This window comes from Poecilia reticulata, linkage group LG4 (assembly GCF_000633615.1).
Source record: "Poecilia reticulata strain Guanapo linkage group LG4, Guppy_female_1.0+MT, whole genome shotgun sequence".
NCBI lineage: Eukaryota > Metazoa > Chordata > Actinopteri > Cyprinodontiformes > Poeciliidae > Poecilia > Poecilia reticulata.
In genome coordinates, this window is record NC_024334.1 from 1,477,401 (window position 1) to 1,501,276 (window position 23,876).

The 23,876-nt window shown below is 40.5% G+C and overlaps 1 protein-coding gene and 1 long non-coding RNA gene across 4 annotated transcripts; one reads left to right on the forward strand and one right to left on the reverse strand.

Moving 5' to 3' along the window:
* The first annotated feature begins 1,481 nt into the window (after nucleotides 1-1,481).
* LOC103463078 (uncharacterized) lies at nucleotides 1,482-9,878 on the forward strand. The gene is made up of 4 exons (XR_533450.2): nucleotides 1,482-1,827; nucleotides 9,364-9,513; nucleotides 9,679-9,690; nucleotides 9,793-9,878. It is a non-coding gene; the product is annotated as an uncharacterized LOC103463078 (long non-coding RNA).
* Nucleotides 6,143-23,837, reverse strand: dnai3 (dynein axonemal intermediate chain 3). 3 transcript variants are annotated; one of them, XM_008406212.2, is made up of 23 exons: nucleotides 23,758-23,837; nucleotides 22,503-22,589; nucleotides 22,343-22,378; nucleotides 19,577-19,761; nucleotides 19,221-19,325; nucleotides 18,899-19,006; nucleotides 18,602-18,798; nucleotides 18,339-18,455; nucleotides 17,992-18,188; nucleotides 17,692-17,795; nucleotides 16,479-16,568; nucleotides 16,203-16,292; nucleotides 14,906-15,022; nucleotides 14,203-14,276; nucleotides 13,896-14,049; nucleotides 13,702-13,780; nucleotides 11,397-11,506; nucleotides 11,069-11,129; nucleotides 10,603-10,733; nucleotides 9,665-9,872; nucleotides 8,948-9,039; nucleotides 8,008-8,130; nucleotides 6,143-6,919 (listed from the first exon to the last, which is right to left on the reverse strand). In XM_008406212.2, the coding sequence occupies exons 2-23, from the start codon at nucleotides 22,561-22,563 to the stop codon at nucleotides 6,752-6,754; spliced, it is 2,607 nt and encodes an 868-aa protein (XP_008404434.1). In that variant the 5' UTR covers nucleotides 22,564-22,589; nucleotides 23,758-23,837; the 3' UTR covers nucleotides 6,143-6,751. The 3 variants fall into 3 exon arrangements, with proteins under 3 accessions (XP_008404434.1, XP_008404435.1, XP_017159710.1); XM_008406213.1 differs by lacking the exon at nucleotides 6,143-6,919 and having other exon boundaries at nucleotides 8,043-8,130; nucleotides 9,651-9,872; XM_017304221.1 differs by lacking the exons at nucleotides 6,143-6,919; nucleotides 9,665-9,872 and having other exon boundaries at nucleotides 8,043-8,130.
* Between the last annotated feature and the right edge of the window lie 39 nt (nucleotides 23,838-23,876).

Genomic DNA, 23,876 nt, shown 5'->3' on the forward strand with positions numbered 1-23,876 from the left:
CCCTGTTTAAATTCCCACATGTCCATTCTCCAGAAACACGTCCTGTCTGGAATTCATGTGAAGACGGAGCCAAAAATTCCACCGSCGGTCTCCGAGTCTGTATAATCTTTCACACTAAGGAAAATGCTTTTGTCCGTTTCTAAGTTAATTTTAGGTCTTTGGAGACGGATCCAATCCAGCTGAAATATTCGTAAAATCTTTAAACACGTGGAAGAGAGTCGGCTGCAAACAATTCCTGCTTCTAAATATACTTTGTTTAAACTTGACCTGCGAAGGTTTCCTTACGAAAGCAAGAGTGAAAACAAAGGCAGACTTAATAACACAGAGTGTTTGGACAGTCAGGGTCGCCCACTTGATATCATAGCTTCTGACGTAGCGAGCTGAACTTTCCTTCATTTCTAATTTGGGAGAGCGGAGAAACGAGCCGGCTTAGGTAAACATCCCGGACAGCCACCCACATGAGGAACAGACCTTCTCTCTTCTTCTCTCCATCCTCCTTCGCTCCCTAATCTCTGCTGACCTTTGAGTCAGGATAGTGGTTGCATGTCAGCCGACCAGCCGCACAACACGCAGTCTTTGTTTGACTTTTAATTTCCCTTTTTCTCAGCTGTTAACCATGGCAACAAAATCTGCAGTTTAATGGAGATGCAACTAAAATAAGCAACTTATTTGATTATACAAAATCACTCTGTTTTCTCTGATTTCTTATTATTTTGTTTGTACAGTTAAATTTTGTGTGAGATAAAGTTGAGTTTCTAGTTTAGGTAAATTCACAACTCAAAACATTTTAATGACGTCAAAACCAAGTTAACTTTGTTCCTATTCTAAGTTTGGAGATCAGATGGGGTCAGAGGTCAGGACATTTGTGTTTTTATGTTACCAAACAACCTGGAGAAAGTCTACAGCCTGCTGTGATGTGTTAAGATGTAGAAAAATAACTACATGTGTTATTTCTCATTTTTCTGRAACTGAAAACTTAGCACACCCTGGGACAGGGAATTAAATACCTTGTTGGACTTGAGGGAATCTCAAACCTTGTTAGTGTCAGAGAAAACAAGGTGGTTTGAGTTATATAACTTGCTCATCCCTCACAGACCAATCTGCGTTTCCCAGAATCCCTCACAAAGGTTTTCTTTGGCTGAGGAATGCAAATATGATACATTAGTGTGGCTTTCCTGAAATATTTTATTGTAACATGTTTCCAATGCTACTGGCTGCCCACTATTTTTAAGTGAAATGTAAATAACTTAAATTCGACTACATGTTCAACTCAGCAGGAAAATGCAGTCATAGGAATTTTATGACAGAATGTTTCAAAATAAGAGCGTTAACGTTTTATGTTTTGAAGGATATTAAGTGACTGTTAAAATGTTAAAACACCTCACTTACTTTCATGTGGAAGAGATGCAGTTTATCTTACACTGGACCTAGAATTAGCAATAAGGTTTCACTGTTTTAAATTGACCAAAATGGTCAAACCTGTCAGCAGCTTTTCAGAAAAGTGATTCCTTTCTCTTCCTGTGTCTGGCCTCCATCACTCCTGATTCTCTGCACCACTGACCACAAGATTGTGCAAATTGAATTCCAAAAATAAAAGTACGTAATGGAAACCTGGGTAGTTTGAAAAACAACAAACGCATTTTTTGAGAAAAAGTCTTTATGCCAGGATGAGCAGGTTTTTCTGCTGTATCAAAACTTGTGCCGTTCAGGAAACTGCAATGGAAAAACGTTTTCACATCTTATGAGTCAAGTGATCAACAACTGGATGTTACTGCTGGTGGAAAAGACGAAGAAGACGACAGGAAGTCATAAGGGGATGATGGTGTGGTATTTATTTTAAACTGTGTGATTTTAGCTGTTTATTTAATGGAAGCACTGCAATTACAAAATTGTAGGCAGAATATCGACAAATGTTTGCGAACATTTGCAATGGAAACACAGCGACTGCTATCTAAAAGCATATCAATGATCATTTTTCACTTGCTTTTATGCGTTTCACACACATAAAAAATATAAAATCGCTAAAACAAACCAGTTTTTGCCTGTTCATCCATTTCTTAGACGTTGTGACCCTGGGTACACATTCCTTACATCAGTACACGTCAATAGTAGAGCTATTAAACACAACGTACCAGAGTCCCAGGATTTCTGGTGTGTTTTTTGGGGGCCTTTTGTTCCCCCCGCGGTCCTGCCCCTGTACTTGGCCGCTCATCTGAGGCCCTGGGGGCAGATCTCTTGACGCGGCGCTGACAGATCCGGCTGTTCTGAACCCCGGCGATGATGAGAGAACAGAGCAGATGAAAAATTGAAAGGGAGATGAAGAGAGAGCGAGGAAAAAAAAGAGAAGTGAAAGTGGAGGATGGAGGGAAGGAGAACACGGGAGCGGTGCCTCAGATCTTCAGGGGCCAAAAGCCTCACATAACGCAGGCCCTCTCCTCTGTCCTACCAGCCTCTTCCCCGCTTCACCTCCATTGCTCTGTCACTCAGGACTAGACCATTTCATTTTAATAAGGCTAATCCCTCCTAAAGGTAAGCTGCTCATCACCTCTCACCCTCCCGCCCCTCCAGAAAAGAGCATTCTCCCTTTGAGCTGGAGGACAGGAGGGTTTGCTCTGCTTGATAGGAAAGAAGAATGTGAAAGGTGAGACAGAAAAGAGGCCTTGACAGCAGCTGTGCTCAGATTTAATGAGAGGATTTGGACCTGACTGGTTTGATAAACGTGCAGGTGGCGCACTGCTAGTCAAAGTTCTTCCTCTGGGCTCCAACACTGAGCTGATATGAAGCGCAGAGACGATGGAAAGTTATGTGGAGGAAGTGCAGTGATCCAGCTGCTATTTTAGTTTATAATATTGCCTTCCTGCTGTCAGCAGAGCGCTCTCCGGCTGTCAACGGAGAAACTTTGGCTGTGTAGCCACCAGCGACTCCGTCCTCTGTTGGAGCAGGCAGATATTTTGAAAAGAAAAATGTAAATAGTTGAAAAAGTAGAATGTGAGGGACTCACAGTTTACTGAAACATTTATGTCTTTTAGAAACAAAAACTTGGACTAATAGCGTTCTTTCAAAAACACCTTAATGCAGGACTCCACATTAAACAAGATATTTTGTAAAAGAGAACGCTTCTTATCCCCAATTTTGGTCATAAAGCTTTAAAAGTAGTTGAGAAATTTGTGCATTGTTGTGATAAAATTTAACTGAACATGCGAAACACTGAACATGTGCAAAGTCTTGCACATGTTCACTCTAGCTGTGAGAACTGCAAAGCAAATATGCAATCCTCTAGATCTAGAGGACATTTGCTCAGGATAAATATGACGTTGTTTATGGAAACGGTTTTGAAATAGTCGATAATAATCTTATGTTTACAGCAGACTTCTGGGTATGCAGACTTCTGAACTCTTTCTGTTTCTGTTTGCTCAGATTGTTTCCTCTATTTCCTAATAAACACCTTCAGCCCTGTTCCTCTGCTCTAGGTTTGTGAGACCTCATTCTTCTTGTTTATATTATAATTTTTTTCCCACAATAGTCTCAGTATGCTGTAACTTTCAGAAGACCTTGACAGGAAATGATAAAGCCAAAAGAACGACTTTGCGAAACCTCGAGAAAGACGGAAGAACGACTTGTGAAGACCAGCTGCAGAGCGCATCCTGAGATGCATAAAAACAATGAAGTGTTAGAAATGTTACACGTTACCAAAGAGAGGACTACAAACCGCTGAGAGCTTTAAATGAGAAAATGAAAAGGAGTCAAGGGGGTAACATTCCACAGCAGTGTCCTGGCCACCTGATCTCTTATGAGGTCAAGGGTCAAATAATGAAACCTACCACCTACCTCACAGAGGCTCCAAGGAGAAACAGCTTGCTGCTTTACAGCAATATATCAAAAGACTGATGAAATAAGTTCAGATGGTTGTAGAAACTAAGGTTTGCTCAGAGGAATGTCTCTTAGTACACGTTTAAAAAGAAAGAGAAACACAACCAAGCAGTTCTGTAATCAATTTGTAAGATTATTTTGTTGTTCTTGTAATGCATCAGCTCCCTTGTTCTGCCCGCTCTGTGCAGCTGGGCTCCAGCTTGGATGAGCATGTGTTGAATGTGCAGGGTGCCCCCATGTTGGGAGATTTGTGGAAGTGGACCTTCACAAAAAAAAAAAMMARRAAAAAAMMCCCCACCCCACCTAACACCCGTCCCAGCAGGAGCTGCTAAGAGGCCAGCCGGAACAATACCAAGGCAATGGCTTAATTCGCCAAGCCAGATTTACAGCTCCTCCTACACAGCACCTGCTTGCTTTGTTTCCCGGGATCTCGCTTGGAAACTTTGAAGAACCGGCGATAAAAATTGAACCCCAGGCAATCCATTCTGTATTGACAGCCCCTTTAGTTACAGATCTCTTTTTTATGTTTGGGAAATCTCTTGGACTTGGATGAAGAAGTCAACTGAGGAAAATCTGACATCATGAATGCCCCCCTCATGCCAGTGGGAGAGGTTGRGTTTATTGCTGCGCTGCCGACCATTGTCCYGGACATTAAAGAGGCGGCCAGCCCAACAGCTTCTCTGCACAAAAGTTTTTGCTGCAAAAAAACAGAAAAGAAAAAAGAAGGCGCAGGCTGTTACATAAGATCCAGCGCATCAGCCATAAAAACAATAACCAGCCAGTGAGTGTTGGATTGCAGGCGGCGCATTCCTGAGCTGGCCCACAGAGAAAGTGAGAGGCACTCTGAAACAGATTTCCCAGAGAGGTTTGAAGAGGAGACGACTGGAGAGCAGAGGCCCCTTTTGTCACCGGGACCTCGTTGGAGCCTCAGGGGCCATATGGACGCCTGTCTCTGTGCAGCCCTCACATCAGCCCATTCTTCACCCTCCTCCTCTCTCTGTGCGCTCCGTGACAGGGCCGTCCACGTGAATGAGTCATGGGCAGAGTGAAGCAGAGCCCGGCTSGCCGCTTCCCTCTCTGCCACCCCCGCTTCCCCAGAGGCTGAGCTTGTGTCGCTCATTGATTCTGTCAACCCTTGTGCTCTCCTTCTCCTTTTGAGCGATCGTGAACACAGTGTGAAAAGTTGCCAATAGACAGCTGCCCCTACATTATGCAGTATTTGACCTGCAACGCCTTCTCTGCCGTTTCTTTTCTGACAGGACACCGGCTGTCATTCTGGGACTAAAGTTTGTTTTTTGTTTTTTTTTATCAACGTGAAGAAGAAAAACTGATGGAAACAGAAAACAGGAGAAAGACTCACTGCAAGGTCCAACATCACAGAAGTAAATCAAATTTAATTTACCTTTGAGAAAAGTCATACCTGCTCAAAATTACTCATATCTCTGGAAGTATTAGATTTAAAGCCAACATATATTTTTATGATAGAAAATGACAATCATGCCCCCAGAAGAGAGGCACATCGAGAGAAACAATGTCTGTTTTTATGTATAAGTAAACATAAAACAGAGTATTAGGGTCATATTAATAAAATAAAATAAAATACAATTACAAGAATAAACTCATGCGAGAATGAAGTCATAATAATGTGGTAATAATGCAAGAATAAAGGCATATTACCAGAATACAGGTATAATATTATGACTTTATTAATATCTCAAATCACTTTACAAGCACCAAATCACACGAAAATATAAAGTCCAGTCACATAGACACATTTAAATTGAGCWACATTCCAATTAAATCCTGGTAACAATGAAATGCAGACAAATAAAATGTATAAAGTGAGTTAYATGCCRAGTTTAACAGGGAGTCTACCAAGAGAAGATCAARCTGGAAAGATTTCACCTGTCCTTTTGATTTCAGAAATCTTCCATCCATCCATTTTCTTGCACCCTTGTCCCTTAGTGGGGTCAGGAGGTGCTGCTGCCTCTCCAGCTAACATTCCGGGCGAGAGGCGGGGTCACCCTGGACAGGTCGCCAGTCTGTYGCAGGGCAACACAGAGACACACAGGACAAACAACCATGCACACACACACTCACATCTAGGGGCAACTTGGAGAGGCCAATYAACCTGACAGTCATGTTTTTGGACTGTGGGAAGAAACCAGAGTACCCGGAGAAAACCCACCATGCACAGGGAGAACATGCAAACTCCATGCAGAAAGAGCGGGGCTGGGAATCGAACCCAGAACCTTCTTGCTGCAAGGCAACAGCTCTACCAACTGTACCACTGTGCAGCCCATTTTAGAAATCACGCCGTATCATTTTGGATAAGCTGGAGGGTTTTTTACTGAATAATCTGCTTCCTTGTAACAGAGAATTWGTGGAAATTGGACTAGAAGTAACAAATGCATGAAATAACGTTTCTGCCTCACTCTGGGACAAGATGTTTCCAACTTTCACATGTTCTGGAGGTGAAGAAACGGCTTAGAAAGTTTATTTAAAAAAAATTGATTTATTTAACAGAAAAACTACACTTTAATGTTTAATTAGAAAAATCCTTAACATTGTAAAATAATCTCCAGTTAGAAATAGTTATTGAAGTTAGCTTCCAAACCAATAAACAGGTTTTTCAAAGCTTATATGAAACAAAGGCAMCACAATTTGACTTAAAGCTAAAAAGAGGAAACAGTTTTACATCTGATTAAAATATGGACAGCACAAAAGAAAAACTRTTTTGAAAACAACAATAAAAATACAAACTTTTACATTTAGGAGTAAGAGACAAAATCTCTATACAAACAATATCAAAAGTGGACAGAAATCAGGCAATAAACAAACAAGCCTCTGCTTTGTATATAAAAAAATATTGTGTAAATATTCATGAATGCGGGTGATGTTGGATATTCTTCCTCTCCGGCGGCTCTGCAGCCATGGGCCACATGCCCATGTCCTGTAAGAGTTCTTCCTCTAGTCTCAGGTCATCGCTGTACTCCGATAAGTCCAGACGCTGGATTTCCTTTGGAGGCGTTTCTGGTTTTTCAGGTTCCTGGAGACACRGAAAGATTTAAAATGCAGTCAATCAAGTTTATTTGCATAGCACATTTCAGCAACTATACACAGCTCTACATTAAGATTTAACCAGGTGACTCTGAACCCATATAAACACTGAATAAATGCTTAGAACTGATAAATGTGTGGATGTGCCACAACTGAACAGAAACAAAACTGGGTGGGTTATTATCATTGGACCTAAAGAGGAGCGAACTAGAATCAACACACGGCTTCAGTTATTACAGCTGGAAACCAGCGAYCAGGCCGAAACCTGGGTGTAGTGATGGACTCTGACCTGAACCTTCAGAGACACATGAAGACAGTTACAAAGTCGGCCTTCCGTCTGTCACCTGAAGAATAAAATTTGATTGATTGATTCACATCTCCTCAAGCAAACCAGAGACTCCAGTCAGACAAACTACAGTTTGATTAAASCGTCCAATGTGTGGYTGGGTRTRAATGCACCCTGAGATTTCAGTTTACTGCAGAACTTTAACGTGAATTATCAAATAAAAGTCAGGTCCTCAGGTCCTAGTAGAAAACCAAACTATTCTRCTAGTACGTTTCTCTCCAAATATGCACATAATGATAAAAAAAAAAAACATCTGAAGAAGCAGTAAAGATGGAGGTTAACTCGCAGCTCTCCTTTGGTAGAGAAACATTACCTGCCTTCATTCTGCAGCTGCTATCCAGTCTGAGATGGAAACACTTAGCCCTCAATAGATTTAGCCTATATAGTTAGCAAAGAGCTTGCCAGACACTGCCTGGTAATACGTACACTATCCTCTGTGGTCAGTATCAAATAACATGAAGSATGAATTAAACATGAGGCCRGGGAAAAAGAAGAGACACTGATAAACACACAAAGAGGGCCAGGCTGCTGCCTCTTTTTTCAGAGTAAACTGACAAATGTTTTTATTTGACTTAAACACGTTTAAATGTTGCTCAAAAATGTTGCAGGACAGCAGCTTTGAATCTTACGCAACTGTAACAGCTAAAAATGTRAACCTGTCAGCAGCTTCACWTGAACAGATTTATTTCTCCATCTTTACCTTCTTTGTTCAGATTTCTAACACGTCTTACCATTTTCTGTTTCATCTTGATTTCTTCCTCCTCCTTTTTCTGTTTAGTCCAKGTTTCTTCTCTCTTTAAATAGTCCTTCAAACTCTCTGCTTCAAGATCAAAGAATCTCATCATGCTTAAGCCCTGCAAATAACCCAGAAAATCMGATTTACACATTCATACCCCTTCAATTGTTTTACATTCTTTTAAGTCGTGACCACTAACTGCCGCGCATTTTATTGGGTTTTTATGCGACAGACCAACACAAATTACAGCACAAGCTTGAAGTTAAAGAAACGATCCTGCCACACCCATGTTTCATGCTACTGTTTCGTGTTACTTTTCTTCCGCAGGTTTTTGTTTCTTAAATGTAGGTCAAAGCGTTTGAGTCAGGTCTCCAACCACAGGTTCTAATTTGACATTTCTGCTGTGTTCCCAGGATAACTTGTGTCAAACATGCCTGTTAGGAAGTCTAGAACTGTGCCATCCTCTTGTGGAGAACTGAACTGTTCAAAGCGTAGAATATTGCTTTATAACTTCTTCAGAACTGTATTCCTTGATCCTTTATGATGCTGTTTGGTCACTAATGTTCTCCGACACACCTCAGATCTTCACAGAGCAGCTGTATGGATGAGATTAAACCACACACAGGTGGACTCTGTTTCCTAATTAGAGGACTGCTCAAGCAATTGGTTGAACTTGAGTTTAATTATTGATATCAGAGCAGAAGGGGCTGAGTACGTGAGAATTTTGTTCTTCACACGACATTTTCCTTCAACTTCAAAATCATGTGGTTTTGTGTTTGTAAAAGCAAACTGTAAAAAAAAAAAAAAAAAAAAACCATCAAATGAAAATGAATATTTTTTGCGTGGTTATGGTTAGGTAAACAATAAACGGCTTACTCAGACTTATTATTATAAATAGTTTGAACAAACAAGCCAGTCTAGCTGTGCCGCCTCACCTCCTGCCTGAAAGGAAGATAGAGGGCCTTTGGTATTTCAAAAATACGAAGAACCCCGAGATCATCTGCAACAGCCAGGAAGTGCTGCTTGCCTGGAGGCAGAGAACAATTTAAATAAGCAGCCTGCTGATTCACTGAACACAGAGCTAAACTTTGAGAAAATAAATAAAACATGTACAGGTGTAATGTGACGACAGCCGTAGAGATAGTACTGAAAAATACCTTTAAATAGTCAATTTGCAAAAGCACATGTCAACACTGGTGGGAGCTTGGGAGTGACATTCCCAGTTGTTGTGAGTGGTAGTTGAGAAACACACGAATTAGCTTTCATTTGATAATTTCTGTCATTCATGCCATCAATCATGCCATGGTATGTGCTGCTCACAGCTTTCCCCTTTCTCTCTGCTACTCTACAGCTTCTCCCTGACAGCAGAGCATCCTATGAAAGCTCAAGCGTGCACACGAGCCTGATTGACAGCTTAAAAGCCCTCCTCCTGGTTCTGATTGGTTGTTTTTGAACGGGAGCTGTGCATTTCTTCAGACAGCAACGGCAGCAAAGGGAGGAGGTGGATGAGCTTAATTGTTTCTGAGATTATCTGTCTCATATTATACTGTCATGTGTCAGTTTTAACAAATACGTAAGAAAAAAAACGTTCTTTTTTTTTTTTAAATAAAAGCTTCGTATACAAGTTTTAATACACACATGTGTTTTCTCACTTGTGAAACTGCAGGCTTTCATGCAGGTAATCTTGCTTTTGCTGATGTGAGCGTGGAGCTGCAGTGGTTCACTGCTGTTTTTTAGCATGTCCCATATCTCAACGCTGCCGTCTGCTTTTCCAATGAAGAAAACAGCCGGCCGGGACAGCGACCAGCATCCCACCGTGCACTCCTGCTCAAAGTACTGCGACGCAACCAGAGGGCCGTCCTGCATGCAGCGGTTTCAGGGAAAACAGCGAATGCAACTTTATACATTTTTACAGCAAATCTGAAGTTATTTTTTGGTAAGTTGGTCAGTTATCTGTATGCTCCAAAAGCCCTCTGTCAAACATCTAAATGATGTTTAGTTGTTTARAGTAAAATGGCGAAACAAATTACTGTAGATGTGCAACATACAGTAAGTTAAATGAAGCTAAGGAGCAAATGTTTTACTTGTTACACAAAACTTTTCAAGGCGCTGCCACTGAGACATTAACTTTCCCTACAGTCAATCTGTAAAGCGGATGTGATCTGAAATTGTTTGTTCCTTTATTAATATCAAAGCCAAATATTGTTTTATAGCTTTAACCTCCTGTCTGCTTTGTTCCTTAACCTTTGTTTACTATTATTCTGGAGGTATTTTGAGAATTAATAACACAAATCGATTCTAGGTGATAAATGGGTGGCATCTGAAGGCAGTCAGATTTTATTTAGGGGTATCAGAGCAGAAGTGGCATGTGCTCACCACATTCTTCAGATTATAATCTCAATAAAAAACACAGAGAACTGTTCTTCTAATACAACTTTGTAACATTTCAAGAGGTGTGAATCCTTCTGCAAGGGCTCAAAATTCCCTCTCTTGTTAAATAATATAACCAATATAACCTCCTTGTATGGTTTTTGTATTTGACTCTGGGCACATAATTTATGCCCAGCGGACTTGTTTTTAGTGTAGTTACCATGACTCCCTCTTTCCAAATGGCAAAGTTCCAGCCTCCTGTTGTCAGAAGAATGTCTTTGAAGAACGGAGATCGCTGCACTGTGTTCACCAGCCAGTGATGGGTGTTGAAACACGCGAAGGGTTTGGAATCTGCACATTGTGAGAGAGAAAAGGCATGTTTTACTTGGCACAATGCTGATTGTGATTTCCAGTCTCAGTCACAATAAATGATGAAGACAAGTCAAGCTTCTGCAATCCTATGCATTTCCTGAGGGTAATTAAATTTAGCACGGCTGCCAAGGGACAAGAGTGATTTAAAAGGGATATGGGTGTCAGATTTATTGCTATAAAACTGAAAAACAGAAGTTTAACAGTTCAGTTTATTGTGATGAATGTCTTGGTTTGATAAGAAAGTGCTTACAGATGGTAAACTATATATTGTTTAAGCTCCTTTTTAAACAACCTGGAAATATGGCAGCACTCACTGTGCGGGCGCCCGGAGTCGTCGCTTTCCATTTTCCAGTCAGAGTAAATGATCTCTCCGTTCTGGCAGCGAAAAYACGACACGTCATATGAGATTCGTCACAGAATAAACCAAACCTACACATACCTGACGGTTTCTTAACCATTCAAAGCCAATGTTCTGTCATCATCTTAGCTTTAAAAAAAATAAAAAATTCAGCAATTTTACTAAACACTGAAATGTAAACTGAAGGAAGTTTGGGAAGAAAAAAGATTTAGTAGAAGAAGAAAACCCCGAAAAAATGCTGTTGTGGATTTGGTTTTTAAAGTTTCGACATTTTGAAGTTTTACCTCTGTCCCGACAAAAAACTTGGTGTTGATGCTGTCCATCTCCTTCAGTTTTTCAGATGCAGGTAGCATGAGCTGGCTGTAGTCCGGAAGGACCTCTGTCCCCTTAATGTCTTGTGGGAAAACGAGGTTAAAGTGTGAATCATAATTCTACCAACTAAGAGAGACGGCTTAGCTCCTCAGAAAAACACAGGAAGAGGAGGAACAGTTTGAGTCAGTGGTTTATGCTTAATGTAAGGAAATAAAGATGCCGTCTGCATAGTACTCTCACCATTAACGACATGATGGGAAGACTAAAGGAGGGAGGATAAGGAGAGGTGTATCTGGTGAATGGGGTGCGGAAATGATGAGAGGAATGAGAAATAAAGCTGGGAAAGATGGTTCTATAAAGAAAAGGGACTAGCTAGGAGAGGATACAACCAAATGTTTTTATTAAGGAAAACAGTTATCCAAAGCAGAGAGTAAAAATAACTAACTCTGAGTAACTTTTTTAAACCACTAGCAGTGAGATTTTTGATGACCTTACTGGTCAGAAACGTCAGAGTCGCTCAAGCCAGAAAATCAGCTTGTTTTGCTCAGCAGCTGATTTCTCGGTGCATTTCTGTTGCACGTTTTCTGAATTCATTTCTCCATTTAAAAATGTGTGGAGAAAACAGTAAGACTATGTTGCACCGCAGCAGAAATCGATCCAGTGCTGCCCAAGGACAGTTTAGCTGTTCCACGGTGACCGTGAAGCCTGCTGACCATAACGCGGCGTGGAAAATCACGCAAAGTATATCTGCTGCGCTACAAATGACTGCTAAATGGCTCCACTTTCAGAAATAGCAGTGGCAGCAAAATGATGAACACTGGAGCCAACACAAAGACTTACCTTGTCAGTAAGATAGGAAATCTCCTTAAGCTGAACCAAAATATTCATCATATTCATTAAAATCTTAATTGGTGAGTGCTTGGGTTAAGTGAAAAAAAGATGACCTTGCAGCAAATTAATTCCCAGCTACCAAAGTGGTGTTTATGGAGCCGGACCTTCAGACAAAGACACGTCTCTTCTTGACCAGCATGGACACATTCAACCTTCCTCAGGCTTTCTGAGCAAGATATTACAAAGAGCTGACAGTGAGCAAGGCCAGTGCTTTGCTACCAGAAATTAGTTTATTTTGGAAGAGTGGTGGGAAACTCAAGGAAGACAGCCTCACCGTGCTCATCAATGAAATCCACTTTTCAAACCAAAACTAAACAAAATCTTTGTTAAATCTGTTAATATGTATTTTCCAGGCACATTGTGTCATTTTATAGCACAATCCATTAACTATGATTGGCTGTTATAAAATTCTATATATATCAAATATGACCTAGTTTCAATGGCTGCACAATGGCGCAGTTGGTAGAGCTGTTGCCTTGGGTTCGATTCCCGGCCCCGGTCTTTCTGCATGGAGTTTGCATGTTCTCCCTGTGCATGGTGGGTTTTCTCCGGGTACTCCGGTTTCCTCCCACAGTCCAAAAACATGACTGTCAGGTTAATTGGCCTCTCCAAATTGCCCCTAGGTGTGAGAGTGTGTGTGTGCATGGTTGTTTGTCCTGTGTGTCTCTGTGTTGCCCTGCGACAGACTGGTGACCTGTCCAGGGTGACCCCGCCTCTCGCCTGGAACGTTAGCTGGAGAGGCACCAGCAACCCTCCTGACCCCACTAAGGGACAAGGGTGAAAGAAAATGGATGGATGGACCTAGTTTCACTTTCTAATTTAAAGCTCTGTCTCTTTAAAAACTCCTGCTTTTTCTGAAGCTCCGCCTTCAGGAAGTCATCACAACATCGCTTCTCTATTAATCCTTAAACAATGTTGTGACCAGCGTTGCTCTGAGAAGTAGCTCATATAATGAACTCAGCAGATGCGCAGCAGGTAAACAGCAGGTGTTTGCTAATTACTGATGGCTAGTCTGAAGGAGCTAAGTGAGAAAGTAGCAGGGAAGGTCTACTACTCTATAACGCTGGAGCCCAGAAGCTTGAAAAATGTAGCATTGTGGAGAAGCCGCACCTCGAAGGTGTCGCTAAGTCCAACCAGGCACTTTGGATAGCTAAATGGTTGCCATAGGAGATTAAAGGATTTCTCAAAAATGCATGAAAGAATCAAAGCAACACTCCAGTTATGTTTTTGATGAAGAAAAAACATTACAACATGTCATAACGGTCAAAAAAGTCAATTTTACACAATACTGCCCCTTCAAATTGTTAAATTTGTAACATTTCTAAATTTCTATTGCAAAAGTATTAAAATTAATAGAAAAATGAAATATCCCTCCTTTGGCCCTACCTGTAGGAGCGATGACATTTTCAAAGCTGAACTTCATAGGAACATATTCTCCTTTGGTTTCAACCTTTGACAGTGAAACCTGACAAATGACACAAGATAAAAGATCCTTGATTCTGCATCATTCTATTACCTTTCATCTATATTAAAATTAGCTTAGATTCTACACATATCACAAATTCCAGAAGCTAAATTACTCTGAGCAATGGTTTCCATGTCCTGTCGAGGTGTTTGAAAGTTTCAGGGACGCTACAGGTCGTCATCTGGGTTTTATTTTCGACAGCCGGCGTGCTCTCTCCAGGCGTGTTCGTAAACACAGCTGGAAGCCTCACGTCCCAAAAACGGAGAGAGCTATGGAGCAAATTGAGGCAAAAAGGTCAGACCTGGGAACGGACGAAAACTCTAAATCAGAAGCTCAAATTTAGACACACACACTGAGTTGGTGCCTTGAGATCCTTTAAATCTGTCTTTCAAATATTTTGTGTTTTTCAAAAGATGGCCTACCAGTCAGGGGAGCAGGTGATGATCTGAACCGAGACTTTCTGCTTGTTCTCCACTGGTAAACCCAACATAGTAATCTTTTCAGAGAAAAAGTTACAAAATCAAAGGTAAACTTGGTACAAATTAAAAACAATGCAAATCAATCGCAATTATCAGAATTTCATTTGAAAAATCCCGCATCCTGTTTCTCAATTTATGCTTTCTGTTTGTCTAAAATACTAATTCCTCAAAAAGGAAACAGATGTGTTTGACGATGTGAAAAAGTTCAAGTCTATAGCATCGTAGGATGTTAATCTTCCCCCTGAGGGAACTTTGATGCTTACAACTTTTCCACCCATCTTGATGAATACAAGACGTGAAAATGATTTATGACGACCCTCTATAGAGGCGAGGAGTAGGCGCCGACAGGAAAAAAGAAACTGCAAGGCGCATGCCAACGCTTCTTTTTTTGTCATCTTGGTAGTAAGCAGTATATCCCACAGTTGACTTTGAGGATCAGTCTATAAATATCTCCATGTACTTACATAAACAATGACTCTTTAGAGTTTACATTTGGTCTATTATTTACATGAAGTATAATGCATAATGCTATATCCACACAAAAAAGAACACCCTTTTCATCAAGCGGACATCTTCTAATATTAACCGTACTCTATTTAGTTTACAACATGTCTCTCTTTCAAAGTCGCCTCTAACTTTTCTGTACCTCGAATGTTGGCGGCAGCCACTGCACATCAGTAACTGGGGCTTTGTGGCTGCTCTCTAACGCCGACACCGCACAGAATCGCACAATAGGAATATTCTCTTTGCTGTCGTTGAGGTCCTGGAGAGACAGCAAACACAAAAAGGCACTGGACAGTAAAATCTGACAAATCAATCAAATCAGGCGGATTGTATCAAAATACGCAAAAGTCCGAAGAGTTCAAATTTAATCCAAATACTTGATGAATGTTTTTTTTTTTCTTTTTGCTATGATATCAATATGTATGCAAGGGAAAACAAACCTTCCACATGCAGCCTTCATGATAAAGAAACAAGTTAAACCAAAGTGATTTATCTGGTGGCGCATTTGGTAGAGCTGTTGCCTTGCAGCAAGAAGGTTCTGGGTTCAATTCCTGGCCCCGGTCTTTCTGCGTGGAGTTTGCATGTTCTCCCTGTGCATGGTGGGTTTTCTCCAGGTACTCCGGTTTCCTCCCACAGTCCAAAAACATGACTGTCAGGTTAATTGGCTTCTCTAAATTGCCCCTAGGTGTGAGAGTGTGTGTGCATGGTTGTGTGTCCTGTGTATCTCTGTGTTGCCCTGCGACAGACTGGCGACCTGTCCAGGGTGACCCCGCCTCTTGCCCAGAACGTTGGCTGGAGAGGCAGCAGCACCTCCTGACCACACTAAGGGACAAGGGCGTAAAGAAGATGGATGGATGATTTATCTAGTAGGCCGATAACAGATCCAAACACCCAAATTAAGTCCTTTTAACCAGCACAAATGCTATTGTTTACTCTGCAAACAGCAGAGAGAAAAGTGATCTGATTTACCAGAACGTTATCTTGCATAAGGGGACAAACCAGGATGGAAGATGGGGAGTTGTGTAACAGCTGGCACTGTGCCGTGTTGACTCAAGAGAATTAAGAGCAAACAAAGATAGAGAAAGGAAGAAGGATGACAGGGGAGGAGTAAAGGAGAATAAAGCAGAGAGGAGAGGGATGGAGACAGCTGTTCCACTGTAGAGACCATAAAAACACACAAAGTAAATGTGGGGACCTAGTATATGTGTCTGTTTAAATACAGCAGCATCAGCGCAGTTGGCCAAAACTGACTGAGTCGGACACAATTCCCACTGCGGTGAAAAGTCTGCTCCAAGCCATACTACTGAAAAGCACCGCTATCAATTACTAACAAAATGTATGTAAATGAATTAAGCTTTAGAAAAGAGGAAATAAAAAAAGTAGAAAATTTTATCTCAATTTTCTGGCATTTGGCAAAGTCCATATATATTTGCACTTACAAACTTGTCTGAACTTGTTGGATCTTTTCTACTGCCGGGTTGTGTTGCCTGTATGTAGATGACATGAGCTGAGATGTCCCACAACAAAATCTGAAACATGAGTTAACGAACAAAACCAGTCAGTGGAACAAAATCACCTGAGAACATAACACTTAAATAGTATTTTATAGTGGGCTGAAGAGCAGACCTGTGTGACGAAAGAAATCATTTTGAACTTTTCAGAGTACAAGAGACAGGAAAGGTGGTACAGGAAAAATAAAAAAATAAAAAAATCACCTGGCCATTTAAACAGCCGCCAACAATAATATTTGGATTGGAGGGGGAGAACTGGAATGCAAGAATGTCGTCTGGGCATTCAAGGAGAAACTGCAAATAAAAAATAAAAAAGAGAGAAAATCAAAAAGAAAATGTAGTACATACAAAACATAAACAGAAACCTATGTGCAGTACATTGTTGCAAAAGTATTCATATACTTTTAATTTCTCCACATTCTGTCACATTACAGTTTAAAAGGTCAATGTACTTCACGATTTGCCCAACGATGTAGGATATGCAGAGATCCAAAGCTTAGAATGTGTTAACAGGAATCCACAACTTTGGCCTTTATGGAAGAGGAGCCTGAAAATAGCCAGACAACAGAAGTCCTGTACGCAATTTGCCACATTCCAAGTAGGGAACATAGCAAACCTTCTGGTTGTCTGGTCGGATGAGATAAAAATGATACTTTTTGGAATATTTTTCTTCATCAGGGACGGGGAATGTGGTCAGAGTCTACGGAAGGATTGATGAAGCTAAACACGGGGCGATCCTGGAAGAAAACCTGCTGCAAAAGTCTTAAGACTTACCCCCAGAGCTACAACTGAACAGCTTAAATAACAGCAGATTCATGTATTAGAACGACCTAGTCAAAGCCCAGACCAGAATCTAATTGGGAACCTGTGGGAAAGGCTGGAAATTAAATCATTCAGTGTTTTTTGAGCTTGAGCAGTTTTCTAGAGAAGAATATGTAACGGTTCTAAGCTCCTGATGAGAAAAGCTGCAGGAACGATAAAGGAGTACGAACACTTTTGCAAGGCAGATTCAGACATCATATGAGTTTTTATTCACTGCAGTCTTCCGTCTTGTCTGTTAATGCAAGGTTCGTCTTACAATACAACAATCCATTAGCATCAACTGCATTTCATCAGATATGCGTATAAAGTTCCACACACCCCCACTTTAGCCAATGAAGCAACGGGTCACTCAAGCTCCAGGGAAGATTTACATCACGCAGAAGTGGTATTACATTACTTTAGCTGCTCAGATTTATTGACTGGGAGCATATGCTCAAATCAATAGGCGCTCTCAAATTTTCCTACAGCAAACAATGGTCCTGAATGACAAAGTGCATTTCATTCCAGCTGTTTCTCCTAAAAGCTTTTCTCCAAGAGATGTGCAAGAGATTTCTTTACTTGTGTGTTGGAGGGTTTTCTTGTTTGCTTGTCACACCTGGGGATTAGAGGGGTCGGAGAAGCTGTAGAAGACAATGAGAGGAGGACTGGAGGTCTCTGCAAGCTCCCCGTGTCTTTTTGTCAGGGCCACAGCAACCACACCTGCAGCACACACACACACACACACACGCACACACACACACACACACACACACACACACACACACACACACACACACACACACACACAAATAATTATGTTTTCAACTATCAACATAAGTAAAGCTCATCTCTGCATTACTCTTCTGTTCTCGATGGGAAAACAAAAGCTTAACTGCTTTAAAATGTTGCACTTTACCATTTATTGTCGGGTGCCAGTTGAGGCAACTAATTGTTTTGTTTTTAGCGAACTTCTGATCTGTGAAGACCTGATGGAGCACCAGAGTATCGGACACCTGCCCCGACCAGTCACAGGTTTCAACCCCGGTGGCCAGAGCCTTCCAGTCATCCAGAAACACGTTTCTGATCTCTTCCTGCTGCAGGGCAAACAACATCCTAAAACCAAACAGCAACACGGCCGACTGTGATAGCAGGAAACCTTATGCAAAGTCACTGTAATGGGTGTGAGTTTTAGATTTTCTCAAATCTAGTTGGTTGAGTCTGATTGGATGGGAAAACAACCAATCAAAAACCTTTTTTTTTCACCTGGGAACCTGTCTCTCACAAAAATCTCTCAGGTTCAGTTCTTTAAGAATCTTTTCTCTTTCCTTGGTGCTGAACTCTCTTGGTTCATACTGAGTGAAGGTGTCCTTTGGAACCATCCTGCAAGGCAAAACAATGTTAATAAGAAATATGTACGTCGTTGTTCCAGGCAGACTTCTTTCAATCTGTTTCCGACTCAAAGGCCAGAACTTTTCAGTCTTTTCCTGCTGATTACATGTTTTAAGCACAAAGGTTCATCATTATACCTCATTGTCTGGCAACTGTTGGTCTGCAGCGTGGGAACAGCCTGCACTGCGCAATCACTCATCAGTTTCTTGATCTTGAATTTACTGTCTTCATAAGAAGTGCACTCCAAGTGACCGTCCTTTGACTCTGCACAGTCGCGGTCTGAAAAACAGACTTCTGACTGAGCTTCCCGGTCCACTCTTAATTTCAGCCTCAGCTGATGAGGACAAGAAGACAAAATGAATAGAACAACAGCAGCAGATGTATTTTCACTTAACTTTACTCTGCATATGTGTTTTTTTATTATTGTGGCATGCCTTTTCTCTCGTCTCCTTGATAGGTTCTTCTATTTCCTTCTCGCTACCAAGAGAAATCCAAAGTTTTGGTCTTCTTTCGGACTCAAGCAGCTCTTCAGCCTCTGGGGTCTGGATGACAGAGACAGAAGAAGATTGGGTTATGGAGTTGAACATAAATGTTTTATAAAACAATTAAAGCTGAAGCTCTTAAGAGTTTCATGCTAAATTACACAATACGCCAAAAATATATCACATATGAAACATCTTTGTTATAGAACGGAAAACATGGACGTTTTTGATCATGTTTTGTGAAACTAATAACATAATAAAACTGAAGTCTCACTTTCAGGATTCGTTCCTTGGTTTCTGGTGTCAGAACCAAGTAGAAGCACTGGCCGTAAGTGAGGTTTGAATCAAAAACCAACAACATCTCTTCCTCTGGGTAATCCTGTTGAGAACAATGACACCAAGTTCACACTAAGACATGCAAAGACATCTATGAAATATAGGAGTTACACTCTAAACATGAAAAAGAAATTCACGCCTGATGAGACTGCGAGACTGCGAGTAATGTGCTGAAAGGGATTCTGGGAAAATATGAGTGAGCTTCGACCTTTTGCTCACACTGTCCTTGTTTTATGACCCATGTGTTGTCGTAGCAGCTCAGCTTATTTGTCTATTTGTCTGGATGAATCTTACAAGAACGGCGTGCTTCACTGGGCTGAAATCAGAAATGGCAGCTCTCGTCTTCATGTCGTCTATGATGTCGTCTCTCTTGAGCAGTTTGAAGGGGCGCTTCTCTGAGACGTCTTCATCAATACGGCAGTTGAAGAGCTCCTGGGTGGCCGACGTCAGGACCAGGGGGAAGATGTCGTCAGGGTGATCTTGAGGAGAAAATTCAGAATCAGTTTTTTTTTTATCTTATTCTCTTGAAAGTTTGTTGGTCACAAACCTGTAATACAATTGAAAACAATCCAAGTGAGAGGAATGAAACTAAATTGATGTGCAAGAGGAACATGAAGATTTTCTTTCATCTTAAAGTGTGTAAACAGAGCATATCTAAAATTCAGATTCATTTTCACAAAGATAAATATTTCAAAAATGTAATTCCTGTGCCTTATTTTTTGTATTGATATTGAAAACACACACTCATATGATCTCTTGGTTCAGATTACATGAAATGAGTTAAACTGGGATTACAATGTAGAGGGCTGGAGTTTCCTTTTTCTTTTTCTTGTGCATTCACCAAAAGTTGTGTTCTGTGGAAACAATGTGCAGAATGGTGTGAACCTGGCCTACACACTTTTCCAAAATGAGCCATTGTCTGGAGAAAGCGAGAGCAGTTTCCTGATCTGCTAATTCCAAAAAAGTGCAAAACAAAACCCAAAAGAATGAGATCTGTTTCTTCGTTTTCTTCACACGTTGAGGAAGTCTTTCCTCCACAGAAATCAGAATCACCCACATACAAGTCAGTCCTAAAAAAGACACCAGGGCTCTGTTTTCATCTGTTAAGTGGTGATGACGGTCAACTTTGAAATGTCATACAAAGAAGATTCAGCTCCAAAAACCTGGACACCTGCAGTAAAGAAGAACAAACTGACTTTTTCAGAGCATGTCAGTTCATCTGTCTTGTGGATCCTTACCAAGTCAGAGCAACATGACAGATAAGTCAGAAATTAAAAGCAAATAAAGCTTTTGTTCTCATGGTGTAAAATACACAGAGGAACATTTTTCCCTCACGTTTCATATCAAACACACATTTCATGCACCTGCCCCTCCTCAAACATCACAGGCAAGCAACAACCATTGTAATTAGCTGACTTATCCAGCTATTGCTGCTAAACACTGTCACCTGTAATAATACTGTCACTTTACATTAACATACTGCTGAATGACTACTGGAAGACATTTTTAGCTGTTGTGACTGTCTTAGTTTACACTTTAGACGTTTTTACTCCTCCATATCTCAGCTGTGTCTCAGGCCAGGGAACACAAGAGTAAACAGGACTCTGCATAATAACAGTTTTCCTCCTCCTTGCGATCTCTGTCTTCAAAGTCTTTCCACAAGGTTGCCGAGAGGACGGGGGGAATGCTCAAGTAAAGCTGGAGTTACCACTTCCCAGCTGGGCGTGTCAGCCTTTTCCACTCACACCACTTAGGCTTCGTGCCAAATCATTGTAGTGGAAACTCACACCCCTCATTTCACAAAGATATGTGACAGCCATGGCATTTGTGTTCACAGAGAATGTTTGTTTAGGAGGGAAAAAAAACTGAGTATGATGTACAATGTTACTTTTCCCCCCAGAGTACAATTAAATTGCATTTGTTGTCTGCTGCTGAAAATGATTCTAAATTAGGTCTTTCTTTTCTTGCTTAATTCACCAAAGGCTTGCCAGCACATCAATCTATATGTTTCTCTGCAATCATAACACGATTTTAAGCATTTCTATTGGTTTTAAGTGACCTAGAGTGTGCTGGAAATGTATTATTACTAATGACATTTTCTTAAACTTTGTCAGATTACAATCGTTAACTGCATTATTGGGATTTTATGGGACACAACTTGAAAATCATAGTTCATAATTGTGAAGTGGTAGGAACAGAATGCAACAAATTATAAACTGTGGCTTCTTTCTACATTTATTCTATTGTTAATTCTTTTGTAGCTTTATTTTATTCCAGGATTTTTCCATCCATCCTTCCAATCGACTCCGACCTTCGTCTCTGTTGCTGCTGAGAAAAAGGATGATGGTAGCAGAAGATAAAGTTCAAGGGCTTTGGTTGCTTGGTGTAAACAAAATAAGGCCTGTATCATAGTTGATCAGAGGATATTTTTTATATTTCACAACTAAAAGTTAGAGCATGTAAGATTAACCACTGACTTTTGGGTTAAAAGTCAGTGGTTTTAGGTTAAGTGGAAAGGTAAAGTTAAGGCTTGGCTAAGTCCCTGAGGAATGTGTGAAAGTCTCTTCCTGAGAAAGAGATGGAATTTGGTAAAAACTGATTCTAAGGAAAAACAGAAATGGATAAAAATGAAATATAACATAATAATAAAAACAGTTAATGATTCATTTAGGTAAATAAAAAGCTTGATTTCAAGGATGAACGCAAGTTTTAAATAAAAGGGACCCAATGCTGAGCATGTCCAGAGGCTACGCAATAGTACGCACATCACATTGTAGATTGTGTGAGGCCTCAAGGCACATCAAATTATCTTAAATGAACTGGAAAAATGGAAAAACAAAAACCTCTCAAGGGTGTTCTGCCTGAATTCCAAAGAAAAGCCACACTATCAGCTGTGTCAAGAGACCGATTGTTTAATAAAAATAAAAGATAACAAATGTTTTGTGAGTTTAATATGAAGTATGTTTTCCAAACTTCAATACAGACGTAATGAAATTGCATCTGGCTTTTTAGTTTGTTTCTTTTGCTGCAAAAATAACAACCGTACCAAAGTTCTCTTACCTGAACTTGCACGTGTAGAAGTCCGACTGCTCCTGCCTAAAATGGAAATAATTCCTTCCATTAGAGATTTTAAAAGAGTAAACATACATATAGTCATATTAAAACAAAAATACATAATGCCTTCTGATTGAATATAATCATTATCTAATTAAACTCTCACCTTTCCCTTTGCCTTTCCCTCTTCCTCTACTTGGTGATCTTTTCTTTGCCTTGGGACCCATTTTTCTTATTTGGATCAACACGTTCACTGAGGATAAAGTGACATTGATCAAAAAGAGGCAGAGACTCAATCAACCATTTTAAAAATCACTGTTTGTAACTGGAACTAGACTTCAGTCAGCGGGATTATGAACAAAAACAGTGCATTTGCTGACATCTTGTGGAGAAAACATGAATTACAATGAATTTAAGTTTCTCAGGGTCAATTAAATCATCCATCCATTTTCTTGCACCCTTTTTCCCTCAGTGGGGTCGGGAGGGGTGCTGGTGCCCATCTCCAGCCAACGTTTCGGGCGAGAGGCGGGGTACACCCTGGACAGGTCGCCAGTCTGTCACAGGGCAACACAGAGACACACAGGACAAACAACCATGCACACACACTCACACCTAGGGGCAATTTGGAGAGGCCAATTAACCTGACAGTCATGTTTTTGGACTGTGGGAGGAAACCGGAGTACCTGGAGAAAACCCACCATGCACAGGGAGAACATGCAAACGAACATGCAAACTCCATGCAGAAAGACCCCAGGCCGGGAATCAAACCCAGAACCTTCTTGCTGCAAGGCAACAGCTCTACCAACTGCGCCACTGTGCAGCCTCAATTAAATCAATGTATGAATAAAGTACATCAACTTTTAAGGTTTATTGGTTAGAAAATTATAGTGTACTAAAATAAATATTTTCAAACAGGCAATAAATTAATACATGTTCTTTCTGTAATAAGAAATAATAGTTAAACAAGGAGTCAGAGTCATTTTAATACCAAACTTGAAAAGTTAGGTATTAAAATGCAAGTCAGTGGCCTATAGTTTTACAACCAGGATAAAGATTTTATTAATTTATTAATAAAATGAACACCAATTCATTTTGTGTTTAAAATGAACACCAATTAATTACTTTGATATTACTTTTAATAAATACGGAATTAAAGCTGCTTTTTGCTAACAAACATTTGCTAACAAACATTTGCAACCAAACAAAAGCACATCGTTTGAGACAAAGTATTAAACAGTTTTGCTCACCAGGGTACTACAGTAGCAATTGACCTCAGGTTTTGAAGACATACCGTGCGGTTTGTTTTGGCCCCTCAAAACTGCCGTAACCTACCTTGAATACATTATCTTTAGCTGCTGCTGCTACGGTGATAAAAAATACATAGATTAAGACCAGATTACATACAAATAAATAGCTCTTACCGGTAGTTTAAGCCATATATTGAACTCCTTTTTCGCTGAAAGTAACTGCTCGTCAGTTGTGGACTGTTTGGTTGCCAAGGGTTACAAAAGAGGGCGGAGAAACTCATTGACAGAGTACT